Raw genomic sequence first — 19,325 nt, forward strand, 5'->3', positions numbered from 1 at the left:
ACAAGAATAAAGTCAAAATATTGAGAGGAAAAAGTCGTAATCAAACAAGAAAAAATCATAATTTTAATAGTAACACAGCTTACTATTATTAGGCAATTGAACGCCATTTCTGCACAGTGACCGAGTGGTTCGCGCGCACTCCACACAGCTGGGAGACCACAAGTACGATTCCACCCTCTGCCATCTCTGTGTAGAGTTTGCATGTTCTTGCATGTGTGGGTTTTCTCCGGGTACTCCGGTTTCCTCCCACATTCCAAAAACATGCTAGGTTAATTGGCGACTCCAAATTGTCCATATGTATGAATGTGAGTGTGAATGGTTGTTTGTCTATATGTGCCCTCTGATTGGCTGGCGACCAGTCCAGGGTGTACCCCACCTCTCGCCCGAAGACAGCTGGGATAGGCTCCAGCACCCCCACGACCCTTGTGAGGATAAGCGGTAGAAAATGAATGAATGAATCATAAAGTGGAAAGAGTAAAGAAAAAGACGCAACTTTTTAAAAGTCATAATATTATACAAATTAAACAAAACAACAAATAAAGATGTAATTTTTGGAAAATTAGGTTGCGGGGCAGTTATGTTACAAGCATGAAGTCAAAATATTACTGAATATTTACAGAAGAAAACTGAAATTTGTGTGAAATAAAAAAATATAAGAGTGATCTTGTAATATGTGAAAAAATAATGTCATTTTATTAACCTAGAGATTAAATATTAATGAAAAAAATGTATTTTTTTGCGTGCGCTGGATTGCTGTTGCCTTTCAATAGAGAGGAAAAGCCTTTTTTTGACAGCAGCACCGGCTAGAGCTAAATTAAAGTGATTATTATTATAGGGATAGTTCTATTTTTTTAAAGATGAACTTGTATGACATCCCCATTAGCAGTGTAGTGCATCAACAGTGACTTAACCCCCACTGTGTCTGGTGAGCTGAGTTTTGGTCGGATTTTGGTGATGAGGAACACACTTCCGATTAGTCGGTGGGGCCATTTAAGTGAAGAATTTGCCTTCTCAAACAATGTGCGTTCAAAAGAGTAATACATTTGCATTACAAAAATGCCTCCTCAAAAAATCAGCCATCACAATCGCTCTGCATTTGTCTCTCTCCTTTGGTATCACTGTGCATCCATTTTTGTGTATGTCGTGTATTTCCTTAAGATATTGGCTCTGTCTCCACAGACTTTTGAAGGACATGGTGCCCCGTGTGAGACAAACAAGGAACTACGAGCGATTTGAGTGAGCTTCCTCTGCCAGCAGGTTCACATATATGACCTTTTGCCCCCCCGCTGTCGACTCCCTGACCTTTCCAGGCACTTAAATAGTGCTTTATTGCACACACATACGAGCGCTAAATGCATACATCATTGCCATTACACACATGTTTATACACTCGTATTGTATATGCTGCATCCTCATGCATCCTCAGATGTTCTCAAGCACATACAGACACAACATAAACTATATGTGCTGTGCAAAGAAACATGAAAAGTCGCCGATAACAACTTAATCCATTGTAGTTACTGCTAATCTTTGTTGTTATCAACCAATACATACACAAAGTGTAGCGGCACAACCTGAACATTCTTTAAATGTGATGTGTCCAACACAAGCATGCATTCAATAGTCTAATTTTTCACACATTCATGTCTTACAATCTGCTGTTTTTTTAAGGGTATGCGGACTTTAAAGTGATTTGTTGAACTCCTATTTATTTATTTATTTATTTAATGGATCCATATCCCGGCCTGTTTACAAACAGTGACTGGATTCTACTAAAAATATTTCCAATAACTCCCTCCAAAACTGTAACATCCCAATACTCATGTTTGTTTTGTAGCATGTTCTCAGGTTTTGATCATGAATGTGAAAGCACTGAACTCTTGAAGAAATATGTATTCCTGTGCCATCATTATCTTGTCCTTTCTTACATGTTTTCATTTCAACATTCATCTAGAAAACTGGAAACCATGCACCAACCATGACTCCATTCATAACATGACGACTTTGCAGATACGGTCTTACACTGTATTTTCTCACCAGCATATGTTGTGCATGTTCCCATCATTATTAGACTTTCCAATGATGTGCACTGAACAGAATGTAAATACAAACACAGAAGTATGTTAAATATATCGTACTGTTTGGGTCCTTCCATATAGCAAACATCCTAGCTGTGGTACTATAACGCCAAAACAGTCAACCTTGTGGACAAGAAAGATTATTTTCAAAGTCCTGCTTTGGTAAAAATGTTTACTCTATAGTGTTTATATTCTGTAAATATTGTCCTACAAATTGGTGACAGACTTGGATAAAGTGACACATTTTTCTCACTGAACAGTGGGATTAGACGCTGAGAATGTGAATATGAATGATGTTATACATAGTTCATTTTTGATCTATGACCAAATTATGACCAGTACTTGATGTGAAGTGGTTTTTGTATAAGGATAAAGAATACGTGTGAGCCCCCTTTTGGTTAGCAAACCACATTACAACGGTTTTCATCAGCAGAATTCAGGTTTTGCCAGGTTGAATTGAAAACCTTTGTACCAGTTTGTGTGCGGTCAGGAGAGGCGACTCAGTCAGAGCACAGCATACCATAAAATACGGCACTGCGTTGTACAGTTTTTCATATGGGGCCTACCTCTACCAAGCGGGGAATTACTTAACAATTAAGTATGGGTAAAGTACAAGAATCAGTGTTGTCTTTTGTACAAAGAATAACAATAAAAGGAAGGTGCGAGACAACGCCCGCCTCTTCAACTGACTAGCAGAATGATTTGAAACGTCCACACCTCTTTCCTGCTAAGGCCGGGGTGTCCAAACTGCAGCCCGGTGGCCGTTTGTGGTCCACAGCGGCTTTGGTATTGGTCCATGAACATTTTAAAAATATAATTTAACAGAAATATTTTTTTAAATAGCTAAAATTGAAAAATATGCAGTAATTATAATAAAAAACTAAACGTTAAGACAAGAAAGTTGTAATCTATTTTTAAAAAGTCATAATTATTAACATTTTACAGTAATATTATAAGGTAAAACAACATCACTTTTCTATAATAAAGTCAAAATGTTTTATATTATTATTTCCATCCATGCACGGTGGTCAAGTGGTTAGCATGTTGGCTACACAGTCAGGGTTCAATTCTCCACTTGGACATCTCTGTGTGGAGTTTGTATGTTCTCCCTGTGGGTTTTCTCCGGGTACTCCGGTTTCCTCCCACATTCCAAAAACATGCTAGGTTAATTGGCGACTCCAAATTGTCCATAGGTATGAATGTGAGTGTGAATGGTTGTTTGTCTATATGTGCCCTGTGATTGGCTGGCGACCAGTCCAGGGTGTACCCCGCCTCTCGCCTGAAGTCAAATGGGATTGGTTCCAGCATACCCCCGCGACACTAGTAAAAAAAATCAAAAGTTGCCCTTCTTCAGTATGTGGCCCTCAGTGTAAAAAGTTTGGACACCCTGTTCTAAAGCATTATTGACAATCTCCAGAAGGCATAATTCAGAGCAATACATGCTGCAAGACACAGAGCCGAACACGCATCTGAATTTGCCAATGTTCATTGCTATTTTGGTTTGGCTAGAAACTTTGCATTGACTTTTCTACCTCTCTTTTTGCACTGTTTTGTTCTTACTTGTACCCATTTCATGCTTCTTAATTGACATCTCTTCTCACCTACCCTTATAATAAATCATCTTCTAAGAAATGTCTTTGTCTAACCTTTCATTCATGACAAGTATAATTTCTCTGTGACCCTTCAAATTCGGTCTCATAAGCATAGCATTGTTTTCTAAACTGTAAACATATTTTCTGTGATATTGTAGTGGCCTATAGTATAAAAGCTGACCTCGTTTACTGTATTCCTCAATCTCAATCATTTTCTGACTGTAGCAAATATTTGATTGTACTTGCACTGATTAATACAGTATCACCCATGTGTGTCTCTGTATGCTTTGCATGAACTTTAAAAAGTAGTCCCTAAGTCAGAGGTGTCCAAAGTGTGCCCTGGAGGCTGCAGCTCATTTTGTATTTGCGCTCGGGATGTTCTAAAAATATATTAAATACATTATTAATGACATATATTGGTAGATATTACTCAATATTGCTTTTTCACCTGTAACACAAAGATAAGATGTTGTTTGTTCACATAATGTACATTATAGTGACCTACATTGGGTTGGTTGTAGCATCTTTAATGTACAAAATGCATCCTTTTCTGTATGCAAAGTTTGACCACTTTGTCCTAAGTAATAAAACGCACACATACATTGAACAGTGTAAATCAATGTCTCTTAGATCTTGCTATGTAACAGAGTCCATCTCTTTGTACAGTAATCAGATACATATTCTGGTGTACAGTACATCATTTATTATGTAAATGAACGATTATGTATTTCTTTGTTTAAAAATGTATTGACAAATAAAGTTTTTTCTGCTTATCCGTCAACAAATTGCAGCTCTTTTTTTAAAAAAAAAGATCATCCATACATCCATCACACAGCTAAAGCTATATTAAAGGAGTCAGGAAGTTATTATGTTAAATAATTTTCATTCAGTCGTATTTTCACATATCTTGCTAACTATAGCTACAATTTAAAGAAGAATACAAAACTAAGAAATAACCTATATTCCAGCGTGATACTTAAAAAACTGTTTATGCTAAAATCATGCACTTCTTCACTGTGACCGCATGATGTCAGCCGATACCAGCATCAATGAATTTTACCATTCTAGCGTCACCTTTTTCCAATTTCCAATCCAGGGATAAATATTGTTCTAATTGTATATGTGATGAAATGCATTCAGTCACTGCAATTGCAGATAAATTCTAATTATCTATTGATCAACAATTGATCTGATTTTGATAATAAACAGTAGAACAAAAATGCAATAATATATTATTGAAAATGCAATATTTACACAAATAAAATGATCAAACAATACACAATTATAAATAAGAGGTCGTTTAAGCAGAAAATACTATAAGCTGTGCTGTTTTCTATTTTATTACCATATCATATGTCTAATGACGAATACTGTACGCTTCCGTAGTGACGTAAGAATCTACTCGTTTGCTATTGGATGGAGGACTTCCGTGTTATCTCTACATGGTTTGCTATGGGCTGACAGACTTCCGTGTTTTTCGCTACATAATATGGCACGAGAACCATGGAACAGGATAAATGTTCCCCTCCCGAGTTCTGTCTCTTGTGTATCCATATATTTCACTCCAAAAACAGGTGAGACACAAAACTGCGTATTCCTTGGAGACTGTATTTTTAAGGCATACAAGTGTTAAGTTGTATGCATGCTATCATGCTATCCTCATGACACGTGGGAGACCGCTGGTGCGGTCCTTTGAGAACATGTTGAATGTGTTGTAGAATTACATCTGCTTGTGTTTGCGTTGTACAGATTTGGCTGTGAAGACTCTGTTGTTGGAAAATGACAAAGTCCTCAAATTACTTCGAAGTACTTTTCTTCAGACGGAAGTTCGAGTTTTATACAGTTTGCTCTACAATCTTAACAACAGTTCCAGAGGCAACAAGACCTTTCGCGTCATGAAGCAGGTAAGATGATGAGTACAAGCCACTTGACTGCTAAACAGCAATATTACACTAACGAAACTCAAAACAATTACGTACATGTGTATTTCACTTGCCTTTTACATGTTTTATAGGTTGAACAATGCATTAACAGACTGAACAATATGAAGCTGGACGTTGCTCTTCAGAGTCTGGTCGATTTATGTCCTAATAAGGTTCAAAGGTGGGCAGAGAAAAGCACCTATTCAAAAATGAATGGATATGTATTTTACAGATGCTTTAAATTCATGGCATAGATTATAATATATAAATTAAAGCTCAATTAACATATTGCGCAAAATGATGAAATATAGGTGGCTATAAATGATATACAGTTAATTGTGATGCTAGCAATTTACACAACCGATTATAATAACAGATTAAGGCCATATATGAATGTTTTCTATGCTCTAGGCGCAAAAAAAAAAAATGAAAACAAAATGCTGCGGAAATTCATCAGGGCCAAGTATCACAACTCAGGAAGAATCACTCAGCGTCACAGGCAAATAGTGTACCTGCAGCAAAATCCCAAGTAACAGGAAGCGTGCTGAATGAGCTCGGTGTATTATTTCACCTATTGTATTTGTACAGAGTTTTCATATTGTTTACAATGTACTCTGTTCTTATACAGATGTTTGTGCCACATATACATGTGCAGCTTTCCAAATTCTACTGGCATATAAAGTGATTGTGGGCATTATGGCTAGCAGATTGAAGCGATATGAACATACAAGACAATTTTGAGTATTCTGAGTTGTCATCAGTCACTCAAGTGATAAGTGCGAAATTGAATGTGGATTTTGAAACTTTAATGGTAATGTTTTAATTTCATCTGAACATGCATCATGCAACATTAAGAGCACATACTGCAAACATGAACAATATGCAACACCATGGTTGTCATTTCAAGAGTATTTGTACTTTATACTTTCAGGAAGCTGAGCATTGAATGCAATGAGTGTGAACTTCCCAGCCAGCCCATATTGGAGTGGCTTTGTCTCAAAGTGCTGGGAGCAGCGCAACTGATGAGCTGCACACTGAAACGCTGCAGAACAGCTTTTGTGTATCCTTTCCAGATGTGTTGCAGAACATATATTATCAATGTTAGAAGCTTTGGTTTGCTTTGTTTGCATTATATATCTAGATTCCCTCCCTTAAACATGTTTTCCAGCTTATCAAAGCGGCACATGAAGTATGAGTTCATCATCTTAAATATGGTGGTAACCAGCATGCTCAGTCGTCTCTGGTGAGTCATTGTCTACTTTTTACAGATAGATGCATCAACACCTGACATCTGCACCTTACATCATGGGTGTCCAAATTGTGGCCCAAAGCCATGTGCAGCACACATATGTGGAGCTATTGTTTTTTTTATTATTATCGGTCTAAAATTGAAAAATCAGCAGTCATTTTACAAGTATAAAGTCAAAATATGAAAAGAAAAAAGTTGTAATCTAGTTCCTAATTAATCTAAATCTATACATTTACAAGAACACATTTTAAATACTGTAGTGGGAAGGGAATCAGCAGCAGGAATTCAGAAAACGGCTGTAATTTTATGAGAATAAAGTAAAACTATTAAAGGGGACCTATTGTAGTTTTTCCACTTTTCTGACCTTAAATGTATTTAAAATGTTGTATTCTCGTGTTAAACGACGCCAAAGATTTACATAATGAGGTTTGCGCATTTGGAAGTTTCAGAGGGCATTGCAAAACTGTTCTTTTGTGATGTCACCGAGGAGTGGGCTTCCTTATGGGCGTGGCTGTAGACGAGATACACTCTCTGCTCTCCCCTAAGCTCTGCTTCCTCCGCACTTCCCCAACATCTGCTTCTCTGTTTACGAAACAAGCTCAGGCAGATGTTATTGTAGGGTTGTGATTCCCAGCAAGAGAAAAATATTGTCATCTGTCAACGGCATTTCACACAGGACTGTTTTTGTGAACACAAATGTGAAATATCCCCCAAACTGTTGATGAAGCCAGAAGCAGCACGCTCTCACCGGGATTTTTTTTCATTTTTTTATACCTTTATTTACCCAGGCAAGCAATTTAAGAACAAATTCTTATTTACAAATGCAGCCTGAACAAAGAGCAAAAAGGTGCATTAATGTGGGACATGCTGTGTCCTGAGTGACTGAAGTGGAGAGAGTGGAGCACAGTGCTCACTGTCTGGAACACGGTAGTCCCGCAAAAACGTGTAATGACCACATTTCCACTACCAATGTTTTGCCAAGATTGACTGCAGTTATTAAACACGGTGCCCTCACGTCTGGCTTCTGAGCTCCACAGAAACTGGTGCCTTTGACAAAGTGTGTCCAACAATGAGTGTTCCTCCTCAGGCAGGCAAGGTTCATACACAGTAAGTCAGGGATCCTAAACGCTTTTCAATTAGCTATCCAAAGACTTTATTAATTTATTATCAACTCCTATACCCACTAAATTAGAAAGTGTTGCTCGCAGAAGTCAGGAAGTACTTAGGGAATGTGACCAATCACTGCGGTTTGGGCGTGCCAGCGCACAGTGGGTGGAATGAATGAAAACAGACCGTTTTGGTGGGAAGCACAAATCCATGGAAATACAGCTGGAATAGGTGCAGATTCTGAAAGATCTAGAAAGTTGTCTGTTTGGGTTATTGTGTATAGCTGCTCTATGGAGTCCACAGCTCAATACAAAGGGTCAAAAAATTAGCACAATAGGTGCCCTTTAAGAGAAAGTCATATTCTAACAGACGTACAAAAAGTTGCAATTTTACGAGAATAAACATATCATGTTATGAGAAACAAAATAAATTTGGAAATTAGGTTGGGGGAAAACTTAAAAACTTTAAATTAGGTGAATGAAATCGTAATATTACAAAAAGAAAATTTCCAAAGAAAGCGTAATGACATAAGTTCACATTCGTAATACACTTTTCAAATTATATCACAAAGCTGAGATGCATTTCTTTCTTGAAATATATACTGTATATAATATATATAGTGTAGCTTCTTACCATATGCACATATGTTGGTTTACAAAATATCAAAGTAACCCTTGCATCCTTTCAGTTTTTAGTATGTGGCATCACTAGCATGCATGTTGGTTGCTTCCATTGTGTTGTTGTAAGCTTTACCTCTGTCAATTATGACAGCAATGTGAATGTTTATTTATGCTCCATTAGGGTGATTTTCAGAGGGTTTCTGGCCAATCTGTCCACTCTCTATCAGCGGCTCTTTGATCTCCGTGGAGAAGTAGCCCATGCTCAGCCCATGCCCTTCCTCACAGACTTCTGTCTACCAGAAAATATAGCTCACTTCCTTGGTCCTTCTGATGCATCTTTACTCCCTGCAAAACCAAAACCTATTGTCCAGGTCAAAGCTCCCAAGGCAAAAGTTGAAAAACACAAGCCTGCCATTAAAGCAAACAACTTGGAACAGAAGATTAAAGTAGACCTTGGTGTTGCAGTACAAAGAGGTGAGCCATTTGTATGTTTTTATAAATAAACTGCTCAGTTTTCCATTGTACTGTACATTATAGTGTTTAATCAGTTTGTTGTTTAACATTTGTTTCCTCAGCATTTCTTTTTATCACCTCTCCCAAACCTGAATGGTTTAATTAAACAGCTGTCATTGCAGGCCTGGAGTTTGACTCGGACATAAAACCTGCTGAAACCATTTTCAGGAATGTAGCAAAGAAGGTATGTAGCATTCAGTATTTTCTGGTATGTTGATATGTAGTGCTGCTGCTTATCTAATCAATAAATCATTCTGGTATCCAAGAAGAGGATCCTCCCAAAGGAAAAAAACAAGGCTGAGAAGAAACAGATGCTCCAGAGACAATTGAGACAAGCGTCTTCATTTAAAGATATGAGCTCCAGCCTAGAAGCAATGATCCTGTGGTGCACATCCCACAAAATGAATACGCACAAACGCTTCTTAACCTTTCTTCGATTAAAGTGCCGTCGACTGAGAGGAATAGAGGCTGCAGGTTACAAGTAAGGACAAAAAATTGTTGGGTTAGTTTGACAACAGGCAATAAAGTTAAGTGTGCTCCCCATCTTCATTTGCAGTATGAAGAAGAAGTTGCAGACCTTCAAACAAGAAGCTTCCCAGGCTTTCTGTAGTGTCCAAAGACCAGTGCAGAAGACATACCAGTCTGCTGCAGCTTGCAGGAGACGTGGTCGCCTGAGAACACGCATATGGACATTGAGGAAGCAATTTTGGTCCTCTAAAAGGAGAACTGATGTTAGAAATAAAAACAAGCAACAGAAATATGTGCTGGCAGACCTGCTGAAGAAGGATGACTGGTTAAGCAGAATAGGCAAAGCAACAGCATGGACACGTAATATTGGAAATCATGATGACATAGATAATATATTTTCCTCTGCAGGTCTGTGACTGTTTTTAATCCACCCATTTCTGTGCTGCCTATCATGTGCAACCTAGTGGGCTCAGCCTTGGGGAGAGATATTGTACAACCTTTTCTTAACACCATTTAGTCTCAAAGAGACAAATAACCATTCTCATATGTGTAAAGGCCCCCATACAAGCATAGGGGGAAAAATACATACTCAAGGAAGGCCCAATAATGTTTAACTGTGCAGCCTGTTTTTAATGCATCGGTGACAGATGTGTTATTTTATTAAATAAACACAGGTATGAATTAACTGTGTTCATATGTATATAATAAAGCTGCCAATTGCAAAACATCCTTCTGTTTTTTATGTATAGACCTGGTGCATAAACGTGTCAAGTTTGTTATTGCTTAGTTTCTGTACGGATCTGTATTGTATTGTATGTAATGCAGCACATATGAATAGTGTAATTCTAAAAAATAGAAACAAATATTTCTTACAAATTTGTCGTAATCATGTACAGCCTCAATGAATGCCTGAACGATCAATCCAATCGCCCAGCTACTAGGTGGCAGTATTTTACTTTGATAAAAGACACGAAGAAGAAAATGCATGACAACGATGGTCAGCCATTAGTTTTTACATCCGGAAGGTGGGGCTTTTGTCACTGAAACGGGTTAGCATTTTTAGAGAACCAATGCATCGATATGGTCAATTAATGCAAGCTTCCAGATAACATCAACAACAGGCAGAAATACATATCCTGCATCGGTAAGCATAAAAATTGTATCACTGGTGTTGGTTAATAAACGGTCGACTAGCTGACAACACAGTGTTGGTTTGCTGAACGTTACAACGAATGCGAATACATTAATAATCATGACCACAATTGAGTAGATACGTATTATAGTTCGTATTTAAGCGCCGCTCTTGTTGTGACTGTTTTTTATGTTTCTAGATACGAAGACCTTGGTCGTGTTGCCTCTTAACGAGGCGCACGAATGTCTGGTTAGCGGAAAGTTTACTCACTTATAATTATAGAAACGACGATGACGACATGTTGACGATTTTGTATTAACATTGCAACAAGTTGCTTTTATTCCCTAATATCAACTTTCATCTTTTAGCTCACCGTTGACGTAGAATTAGACACACAAGTAGCCTAGCTAACTTTATTATGTAGCTTTAGCTAGCGCTGATCTTGAATCCACGTATTATTTAGAAACCTGCATCGTAACATTAACAGTAGAATTTGGGGTGGTTACGTTTATTTCCGTTTAATATGTCCACGAATTTGATATTTAGTGTTCCGAAGTTTTTCTGCTTAGTAGGTGACACACCCAACCCTGCTCTTGCTTTATGACGCTCATATGATAGTCTCACTTTCACTTAAGTCATCATTTAAAAAAATTGTGAAGTTCATACTAATAATATGCGTTTTCACTTATATCGCAAAGCTGAGATTCAGTTTGTTCTGAAATATACATAACATAAGCATATTACAACATGTCACTCGGTGTAATAAGTCTGGACACCACTGAGCTAGGAGATTAATATTCTACTGCTGAACTATCAAACGATAATGACGTCTAACTGTCAGATGCTCAAATAAGTTTGGAGTCAGTCAAATGTCGACATTGTAGGCACATTTACTTTACAATGCAGATAAGGAAACTACTGACTCAGGTTGATGTGTGTGTATATTGACTGAAGGAGCCGCCCTCTGTCTCATTCAGATGTGAAGAAACACAACATGGCAAATAAGGGATCCTCCACCTATTACATGTAGTCAACTTGTCATTTGTCATGGCCTGTTAATGATACATTGGAAGAGTTGTCATAATTTTATCAAATATCTTTGGGAGATGGTATTTGGAGATGTCAAAGCACATGTTCTACGGTTGCTGCCGATAGGTCCACCCTGCTTTACAGCAATCACAAATGGTGAATGTCGCGTCTGCCTCTCCAATATCTCACAAATATCTTATGTAATGGCATTGTCTGCAAAAAATATTGGACATGCCTATATAAAACCCCAACTTTCCGCAACAAAACTTGACCATTTCCACCTGAAAATGTTGCAGTCTCAGGTCTCAGATGCATGACAACATCAGTGCAGGCATCTGATGTGATGTCGAGAATTTTTGTCAAACAGAGGCAGTTACTGTGAACAAGGTGATAGAAGTGATAAACTGCACACCTGCACAGTATTTTGCCTTTCTACCATTCCTTTTGGCACAGCCAGAAAATGCCATTTTTTACAGGTAGTTTGACAGGGGATATACCTTCAAGAAGTACCTTCATCTGTATTTCCTTCCACTTGCAGTTCCTGTAGGTGTGGTGGCTTGTTTTGTTTGGGGCCTGATGCATAGAGAGATAATCACGCTGGAACAATTTCAAGCACTCCCATTCAACCAGGTTGAAGTTGTGGCAGCCTAGAAAGTCACTTTAAAGTCCTCCTAATTGACAGGACTGGCTTCATCAAAGTCCAGATGTTTGCCACTGGCAAATTGTGTTAATTGCCTGAAGGCATGGCGGAGTTGTCTGTTTTTTCCTGCTTATCTGGTAGCACAATAATTACAACAATTGGTAAGTGAACAGGGTTTTTTGGTTCTCTGTTGGTCCTCTTCGCAGCTGTCTCAGTTTGCAGCCAAATACCTGCAGTGTTAGGCTGTTAGAGATGTAGCTAGGGATCTATTGTCTGGAAAAAGTTTCACCAAGTCACAATGTACCATTGTTGTTTTGCAGGAATGATTGCATGACCTCCTCTTTTGGTATCTAGAATGATGGCATGTGTGTTGTACGATTCCAAATATATTGTGTCATATTGATCTATTTTATGTAAACACGGCATTGTGATTTAACACCTGTTAGCCTCAGATAAGATTGCACAGGTACTATGTTTGTCCTGAAACATGTTTGATGATAGGGCAGTGTTTGATAGTCTGCTTGTTTTGGTATTAGTGAGGGTATCTCTGTGGATTGTCTGGTTTGCTCAAAGACTCCTCTGTGTGAGCCCCCCCAGCTGGGATTATTAGTATGCGAAGTGGGGTCCTTTTGTACATTTCTGTCCTTTAAAAAAAAAAAAAAAAATTAAGCAAAAACTGCAACTATGTTACTAATATGCTATTACTACATCTCTGAACTTTTGTCATGACATACAATCTAAGGAGATGTGGTAACATCTTTCTCTGGGGATGTTCTGTTGCCAGTGGCACTCGTGCATTGCGTGGATGGAATCATAAAGGAGGACTACCTCCAAATTATTCAAGTTCATCCTAATTAGACAGCTCAGCAGCTGAAACCTGGGAAAGATGTGGGTGTTCCGACAGGACAATTGTCCCAAACACACATCAAAACTGTATCAGGATGATGTCATAATTTCAGCCTGATAATTATTGGCCAGATAATTATTTACCCCTAACTAACAGTGCAAATTGTGTTTGAAAAGTATCAAAATAAAGTGCAATGTAATGAACAATGAAGTACTCAAGTGGGACTTAATGTCTATTTGCGGCTGAAAGATTGATATTTCTTTGCAAGATTGAGAAAATTGACCAGCCTAAATTAATGTACCACCCAAATTTTTGGGACCAAGAAAAACCCTTCACCCTTGTGACAAAGTGTTCCAATCTTTTTTCACAGTTGTTTCATGCAAATGTCACACTTTTATTGACATGTTATTCATTGTCTTTTGTGAAGACCCAAAGGCTCAACTGTGATGGAATGATGTCAGCTTTGTCTGCTGCCTCATTGACAGAATGTAGCACAATACCTTACATCATGTGCTACATAATGTAATCAAAGGAATCGCCTTTATGCAGTCTGTTTTTTGGCAACATGGTCTGTTGTTGCTGTCCTCTTTGGTCATTACCAGCGGGAGTCCTGCATCTTGCTTGCTAAGTGGGAGGCAATTCTGTCTCCCCCCCCCCCCCCCCCCAAATGGAGTCTTGATTAAGCCCAGCACAGTGTTATCTATATTTCAGGAGCTCAGCAGCACGAGTGGTCTCTTTGACTGCCCCTCCTATTCCAAAGCCCCACATCCCACATAAAGCAGACCAGCACTCAACAAACTCATTTCCCATATGTGGGTCAGGCCTAAATAGGATTTTCCACTTTTGCCATTGCTCCAACGAAATTGTGTATTTCAAACTTTCAGTGAAAAGATTATTTCCCCTTACTTGTTTTATATTTTGTTTTTTATTTTTATAGTATTTTTCATACACATGTAGGTGTACATGCAAGTGGGTTACATTTAAATAATTTAGGGTAAGACTCCCTCCTCTGTGTAAATGCTGATTGTGGCACATTTCCTAGAGTTTGTGCATGTGTGTGTGCGCGCGCATGCGTGTGGGAATCCTGTATATAAACCATTTCACTGACCTGCTGTGATAACAAAGGCAGGAAGAGCACACAGCAGACTTACTTCCTGGTCAGGCAAGGAGGAACGATCATGCCATGTCCTTAGGCATCTCTCCACAATAGTTAGTTCACATAATGCATAATGTTCCCATGTTCTTTGGGACAATGTGCAGCATCCTTGAAATTTCAGTGTTGGCACAAGTAATGATCACAGCATCATTTATTTTCAGTTGAATATTTTATTTGAATGACAGTTACCATGCTTGACACACATACCATATTTTCCTTTAATTTTCTCAAAATAGAAGGCGCACTGTCGATTGACAAAATCTGTAAAAATGTTGTTGCCCTTTTTGTGTAAGTGTTGACACAGGGATGTAATACGTATGCTTGCAGCGATAAACCAATCAGAGAACATTACGTAACATGTACAATACGTACGTTTACCTCTGCGACGCCTCTGGTAGGTATGCTAGGTAAAACAACATTGCGCCCATCTCTGCGCTACTGTGAAAAGCCCAAGTGAAGAACTCCAACCTCTGGATATTGGCATAAACAGGGTGTTTGATGGCAAAATTGCCCAGCTGACTTAAAATCCAACTTTATAATCCGGTGCACCTTATGGTGCAGAAAATACGGTATTTTTTTTTTTTACAGAGCAGACCAACAGGCAGGCATTTACATTGCAGTAAATAAGCTCTTTGTTGAAATTATGCCCAACCTAAGTGGAAGATATGGAAGTCAGGTGAAAGCAATTGACTCCAAGTTGCGTTAACCTGTCAGGCTATAACCCACATTGTGCAAATAGATAACCAGCGACTGTTCCATTCCTCTTAAACGGCCTGAATCAAGATGACTTATAGTCCACTCCTTAAGGATGGCTTGTGGTAGCCTATAATCGCATCATTACCACGAATCAACTGCAATGGTGGACTTTACAACGGTGTAGGATTCAGTAGATGGCACCAATTAAAGGGAAGCAATTCTTGTCTTGATATGCATGGGTTTCATGTGTGATTCTAAGTTGTCCTCTTGCTATTGACAGGATGTGTCAAGAGTGCTGAGAAGTCTGCGTGAAGAGGGAGCGTCCCAGAGGGAAACAAAGACCACTCAAATCATGGCAACCAGTAAAAGTAAAAACCAGAGTTCACTTGCTCTGCACAAAGTGATAATGGTGGGCAGTGGCGGTGTGGGGAAGTCTGCCCTCACCCTACAGTTTATGTATGATGAGGTGAGTCATCAAGTTAAAAGTGCTATATGTAGCCCTCTACGGAATATGGAGCACACCGGTATTTAAGCCGCATACAGGCTATACTGATGCATACATCGCAGTTGTCCACACCATTACATATTTATACAGAACATCACGGTTATAGCTACCGTCATAGGGCTGCTTGTTTTTGTGATATCGACTGCGCTGTAAGTAAAAGCTAGTAAATACTTAATTTCGTTAAATGCCTTTCTACAAAAAAAATTATGTAAATGCGTCTTGTTTATACATTCACACAAGCACTAATATACTTGGGAATATATTGGGAATACCGTATATACTTGGGCACCAAAACCAATGTATTTGATCTTCTCAGATGGCTACCATAAGAACTATTGATCCCACACAGTAGTAATTCACATTACATCAGCACAAAGTGTGTGTGTATACAGTATATTATTAATTAGTTTTAATGCAATACAATAAGAACATGAATGTTACCAATCAAAGTAATAATTACAAAATTCATGTATTTTAAACGATACCCCTTTAACAAAAAAATTATTAAATCTTTCAAAAAATAAAATAAATCAAGCACAAGAAAAACAAATGTATCCAAAACCCGCTAGCGACAGTGGACCCGAGCAAAGGCCGTAGATCAATCGCCTTTAACCTGAAATCCACGCATCACACGTGTCTCTACATGCATTCTCCATAATGAGTAATGATGAGGAGGTCGATATTGATACTTGAACGAAACATTGCATCCAGAAGCTTGAATTTTTTTTTTACTGTTTTTTTTTTCACCCACTGTTGAGTTAAACAAATAAACTATCATTCTCAGTTTGTGGAGGACTATGAGCCCACCAAGGCTGACAGCTACAGAAAGAAAGTGGTTCTGGATGGAGAAGAGGTCCAGATCGACATCTTGGACACAGCCGGCCAGGAGGACTATGCTGCCATCAGGGACAACTATTTTCGCAGCGGAGAGGGCTTCCTGCTCGTTTTCTCCATCACCGAGCATGAGTCATTCACTGCCACCGTAGAGTTCAGGTACTGTGACGATGTGTGGGAGAACAAGTACACTATGAAACCTGGGAACCGTGGCTGGTGTCAGTTGCATATTCCTTTGTGTTTAGAATAATTACATAATAATATTTTTTCCTCATGGTACATATAAATGAATGATAAAGAACACAGCATATATATATTTATTGCAAGGAGCATGAATCTTAAAGCAGAAAATATGTGCCTCGATAAAATGGCTCACAGTGGTTTTTTTCTCAAACAGTCCCAATAAAAAGCCAAATCCATTTTAGGTCTTGGCCATAAATTTGGAAAGGCTGCCGTAAACTAACAACAATAATGGAGCGCATCCAGCCTTTATTTTCTTCTTAACTTATTGAAGTGCCATCTCTCAGATACTGATATTGCTGACATATAAATACTGCTATGGTCAAAAGTTTACATACACCCTTCAGCAATGTTGGGCCCATTTTGTTTTTATTTTGAAAATATATAAATATACTTTCTTATTAACTGATGGTAACAATAAGTGTGATAGAACAATCGGTATGATGCAAATAAACAGGACCAGTATACTGTATGTTTACAGGGAGCAGATCCTGCGAGTGAAAGCAGAGGAGGATAAGATCCCGCTCCTCCTGGTTGGAAATAAGTCGGACCTGGAGGAGCGTCGGCAGGTGTCCGTAGACGAGGCCCGTGGTAAGGCTGAAGAGTGGGCTGTCCAGTACGTCGAGACATCCGCAAAAACCAGGGCCAACGTTGACAAGGTGCTTACACACTCAGCTCTTTTTGACTCCCGTTGCTTTTATACCGATGCTCTTTCTTCATCTTTCACACCAGGTATTCTTTGACCTGATGCGTGACATACGGGGGAAGAAAATGTCGGAAAACAAAGACAAAAATGGAAAAGGAAAGAATAAGAAAAAAAAGAAGAGCCTCAGAGAGAGATGTTGTCTACTCTGAGTTCCTCTAGGACCTTAATATTGCACAGGACAGCTGCCAAGAAGGGGGAGTCGAGCAGATCATTTCTGACATTGCCATTATTATCATTTTTAAATCAATATAAATTTTGTGTCTTAAATACTTTTGGGGGGGCTGCTGTGCAATTGGAAACTAACCACTGTCCTGACTGACTACAGTGCCCGATGAACTGCCACTGACACGCTTTATCTCCAGACATCCTCCTCATGTATGGAACTCAAGACACTGCCTTTGACTCCGCCCTAGAGGAAGTCACCCATCAATTAGTGCCCATACGGTCTTTAGTTTGCATTATTGATTGTCTCATTTTACTACAAGCTCTGAAACTTTTCAATTTGTTGTTCAATTTAACCAAATTTACAGCACATATATTTTTTGTAATTATTATTCAGGATTTGTTTTCATATGCCTTTCATATGGGGCCAAATATCTACCATTGCCATTATGTTTTCCACTAAAAAGTTCCACTTTGTTTTTGCATAAGGTGCTCCATCATATTGATGTCATGTGACCCTTCCCACATCCCTGTACATGCACTACAACGTCTATTTCCTCATGGGAGCGTTTTTGACAACAATATTGCTGAAAATGTTTTAAAAAGCTGTTAAAGTGGGGCTTATATTTTAATATTTTTCACAACTGTGGTAATCATTCCTTGTCACTTGTTCTCCATGTTCTATGTTTCTATGCTATATATTTCCCATGACTGACTATGCTTTTATTTCTATGCTGTAATTGTTAAAATAAATGTTTTTATATATACACTGGATATTAGTTTCTCCCCTTATTTTACAGACTGACTTGTTTTTTTACAGAATTATTTGTATAGACTATCAAGCAACTGAATAAATTTTTAAGAAATGAGAAAAATGTACTTTTTCATCCTGAAAACATTTACCATGGTGTTGTGTTCAGGAGATTGATATCCCTGGGGTCTGGTGTTCCTGGGAGCCTAGCTATGTAACAACCACAGACGTAATTTGGAGGGGGACATATGGCCTCTGCACATTTTCAAAAGGCAGTTTTGGTCCTCTGTAGTTTTAACTAAAATGAGAATTGCCACCAAAAGATGAGATTTATAATTTTTCAGGTTCCCCCAAATCTCTGGGTGATTAGTTGAATTAATGATAAGTCAGTGATGATGATGATTTAGATTATAGTTTAATACATGAACAATGCCATAACTGAAATAAATGTTGCGTTGCATAAACACTTCCAGTTAAATATTCATATAAGTACTTTAAAATTAAATTTCTGTTATTCCTGTTCCAGATATTATTGTTAATCAACCTACTGGAATGGTAAATCATGCAAAGTGTGGTCTTACCCACACTTATTTTGTTATATTTTTATGATTTAAGCATGCTGAATAATAATAATGTTGCTTGTTAACATTAAGAAAGAAAATAATTTTACATTTATTTCATGAATTACAACTATTATGATTTATCCAAGTATACTCAGCGTATAACTTACTCATCTCAGCGCTAGTGCGTACACTGTACACTATTGTCCGCCTGGCCCCGTCCACCTCTCTTGCTCACCATCATGGCGGACTTTCTGCTCCATAGCGTAATACACTCTTCCAACTGCCGTGAAACCCACCGTACTATTTTAACTCTCGTGACCTTCGTTTTAACAGTCTATAAAGACTTTTTGATTGAATGAGATTGGTCAAGCACTAGGACCTAGCGGAAAACGGCCGCCTGATACCTTTAGACCGCCTACAAGCTCAGGTATTGGGGTAGCGTTTGTGTGAATGGTGGTCCCTACCAGTCCTCGGTCCCTGCTGTGACTCCATCAGCACTGGGCGTTTTGCCAGTT

At 38.5% G+C, this 19,325-nt stretch overlaps 3 protein-coding genes across 4 annotated transcripts in view; all 3 read left to right on the top strand.

Moving 5' to 3' along the window:
• The window catches only part of tmem163a (transmembrane protein 163a), a 33,122-nt gene extending 28,680 nt beyond the window's left edge, over nucleotides 1-4,442 (top strand). The window contains exon 8 of the mRNA XM_058082921.1: nucleotides 1,180-4,442. Coding sequence (XP_057938904.1) covers nucleotides 1,180-1,240 — 61 coding nt within the window. The 3' untranslated portion in view covers nucleotides 1,241-4,442. The remainder of the gene's footprint in view (nucleotides 1-1,179) is intronic.
• A 655-nt stretch (nucleotides 4,443-5,097) lies between these two features.
• On the top strand, nucleotides 5,098-10,276 carry nepro (nucleolus and neural progenitor protein). 2 transcript variants are annotated; one of them, XM_058082539.1, is made up of 9 exons: nucleotides 5,098-5,244; nucleotides 5,420-5,574; nucleotides 5,685-5,773; nucleotides 6,524-6,652; nucleotides 6,761-6,835; nucleotides 8,750-9,042; nucleotides 9,204-9,265; nucleotides 9,348-9,562; nucleotides 9,638-10,276. In XM_058082539.1, exons 1-9 carry the CDS (start codon nucleotides 5,160-5,162, stop codon nucleotides 9,963-9,965), a joined length of 1,431 nt encoding a protein of 476 aa, XP_057938522.1. In that variant the 5' UTR covers nucleotides 5,098-5,159; the 3' UTR covers nucleotides 9,966-10,276. The 2 variants fall into 2 exon arrangements, with proteins under 2 accessions (XP_057938522.1, XP_057938523.1); XM_058082540.1 differs by having other exon boundaries at nucleotides 9,351-9,562.
• Nucleotides 10,277-10,527: 251 nt separating this feature from the next.
• ralba (v-ral simian leukemia viral oncogene homolog Ba (ras related)) lies at nucleotides 10,528-18,270 on the top strand. Its single transcript, XM_058082541.1, has 5 exons — nucleotides 10,528-10,693; nucleotides 15,330-15,515; nucleotides 16,339-16,547; nucleotides 17,110-17,287; nucleotides 17,361-18,270. The coding sequence occupies exons 2-5, from the start codon at nucleotides 15,402-15,404 to the stop codon at nucleotides 17,481-17,483; spliced, it is 624 nt and encodes a 207-aa protein (XP_057938524.1). The 5' UTR covers nucleotides 10,528-10,693; nucleotides 15,330-15,401; the 3' UTR covers nucleotides 17,484-18,270.
• Nucleotides 18,271-19,325: the final 1,055 nt, after the last annotated feature.

The sequence above is a fragment of the Doryrhamphus excisus genome, chromosome 9, assembly GCF_030265055.1.
Source record: "Doryrhamphus excisus isolate RoL2022-K1 chromosome 9, RoL_Dexc_1.0, whole genome shotgun sequence".
In the NCBI taxonomy this organism is placed as follows: domain Eukaryota; kingdom Metazoa; phylum Chordata; class Actinopteri; order Syngnathiformes; family Syngnathidae; genus Doryrhamphus; species Doryrhamphus excisus.

Bases quoted from the DNA above. Each gene is read 5' to 3' on its own strand.
- nepro (XM_058082539.1), top strand. From the start codon at position 5,160: ATGGCACGAGAACCATGGAACAGGATAAATGTTCCCCTCCCGAGTTCT. The intron at 5,575-5,684 runs GTAAGATGATGA...CATGTTTTATAG, and splicing joins CCTTTCGCGTCATGAAGCAG to GTTGAACAATGCATTAACAG. The intron at 6,653-6,760 runs GTATCCTTTCCA...CATGTTTTCCAG, and splicing joins CGCTGCAGAACAGCTTTTGT to CTTATCAAAGCGGCACATGA.
- ralba (XM_058082541.1), top strand. From the start codon at position 15,402: ATGGCAACCAGTAAAAGTAAAAACCAGAGTTCACTTGCTCTGCACAAA. The intron at 16,548-17,109 runs GTACTGTGACGA...GTATGTTTACAG, and splicing joins ACTGCCACCGTAGAGTTCAG to GGAGCAGATCCTGCGAGTGA. The intron at 17,288-17,360 runs GTGCTTACACAC...CTTTCACACCAG, and splicing joins CCAGGGCCAACGTTGACAAG to GTATTCTTTGACCTGATGCG.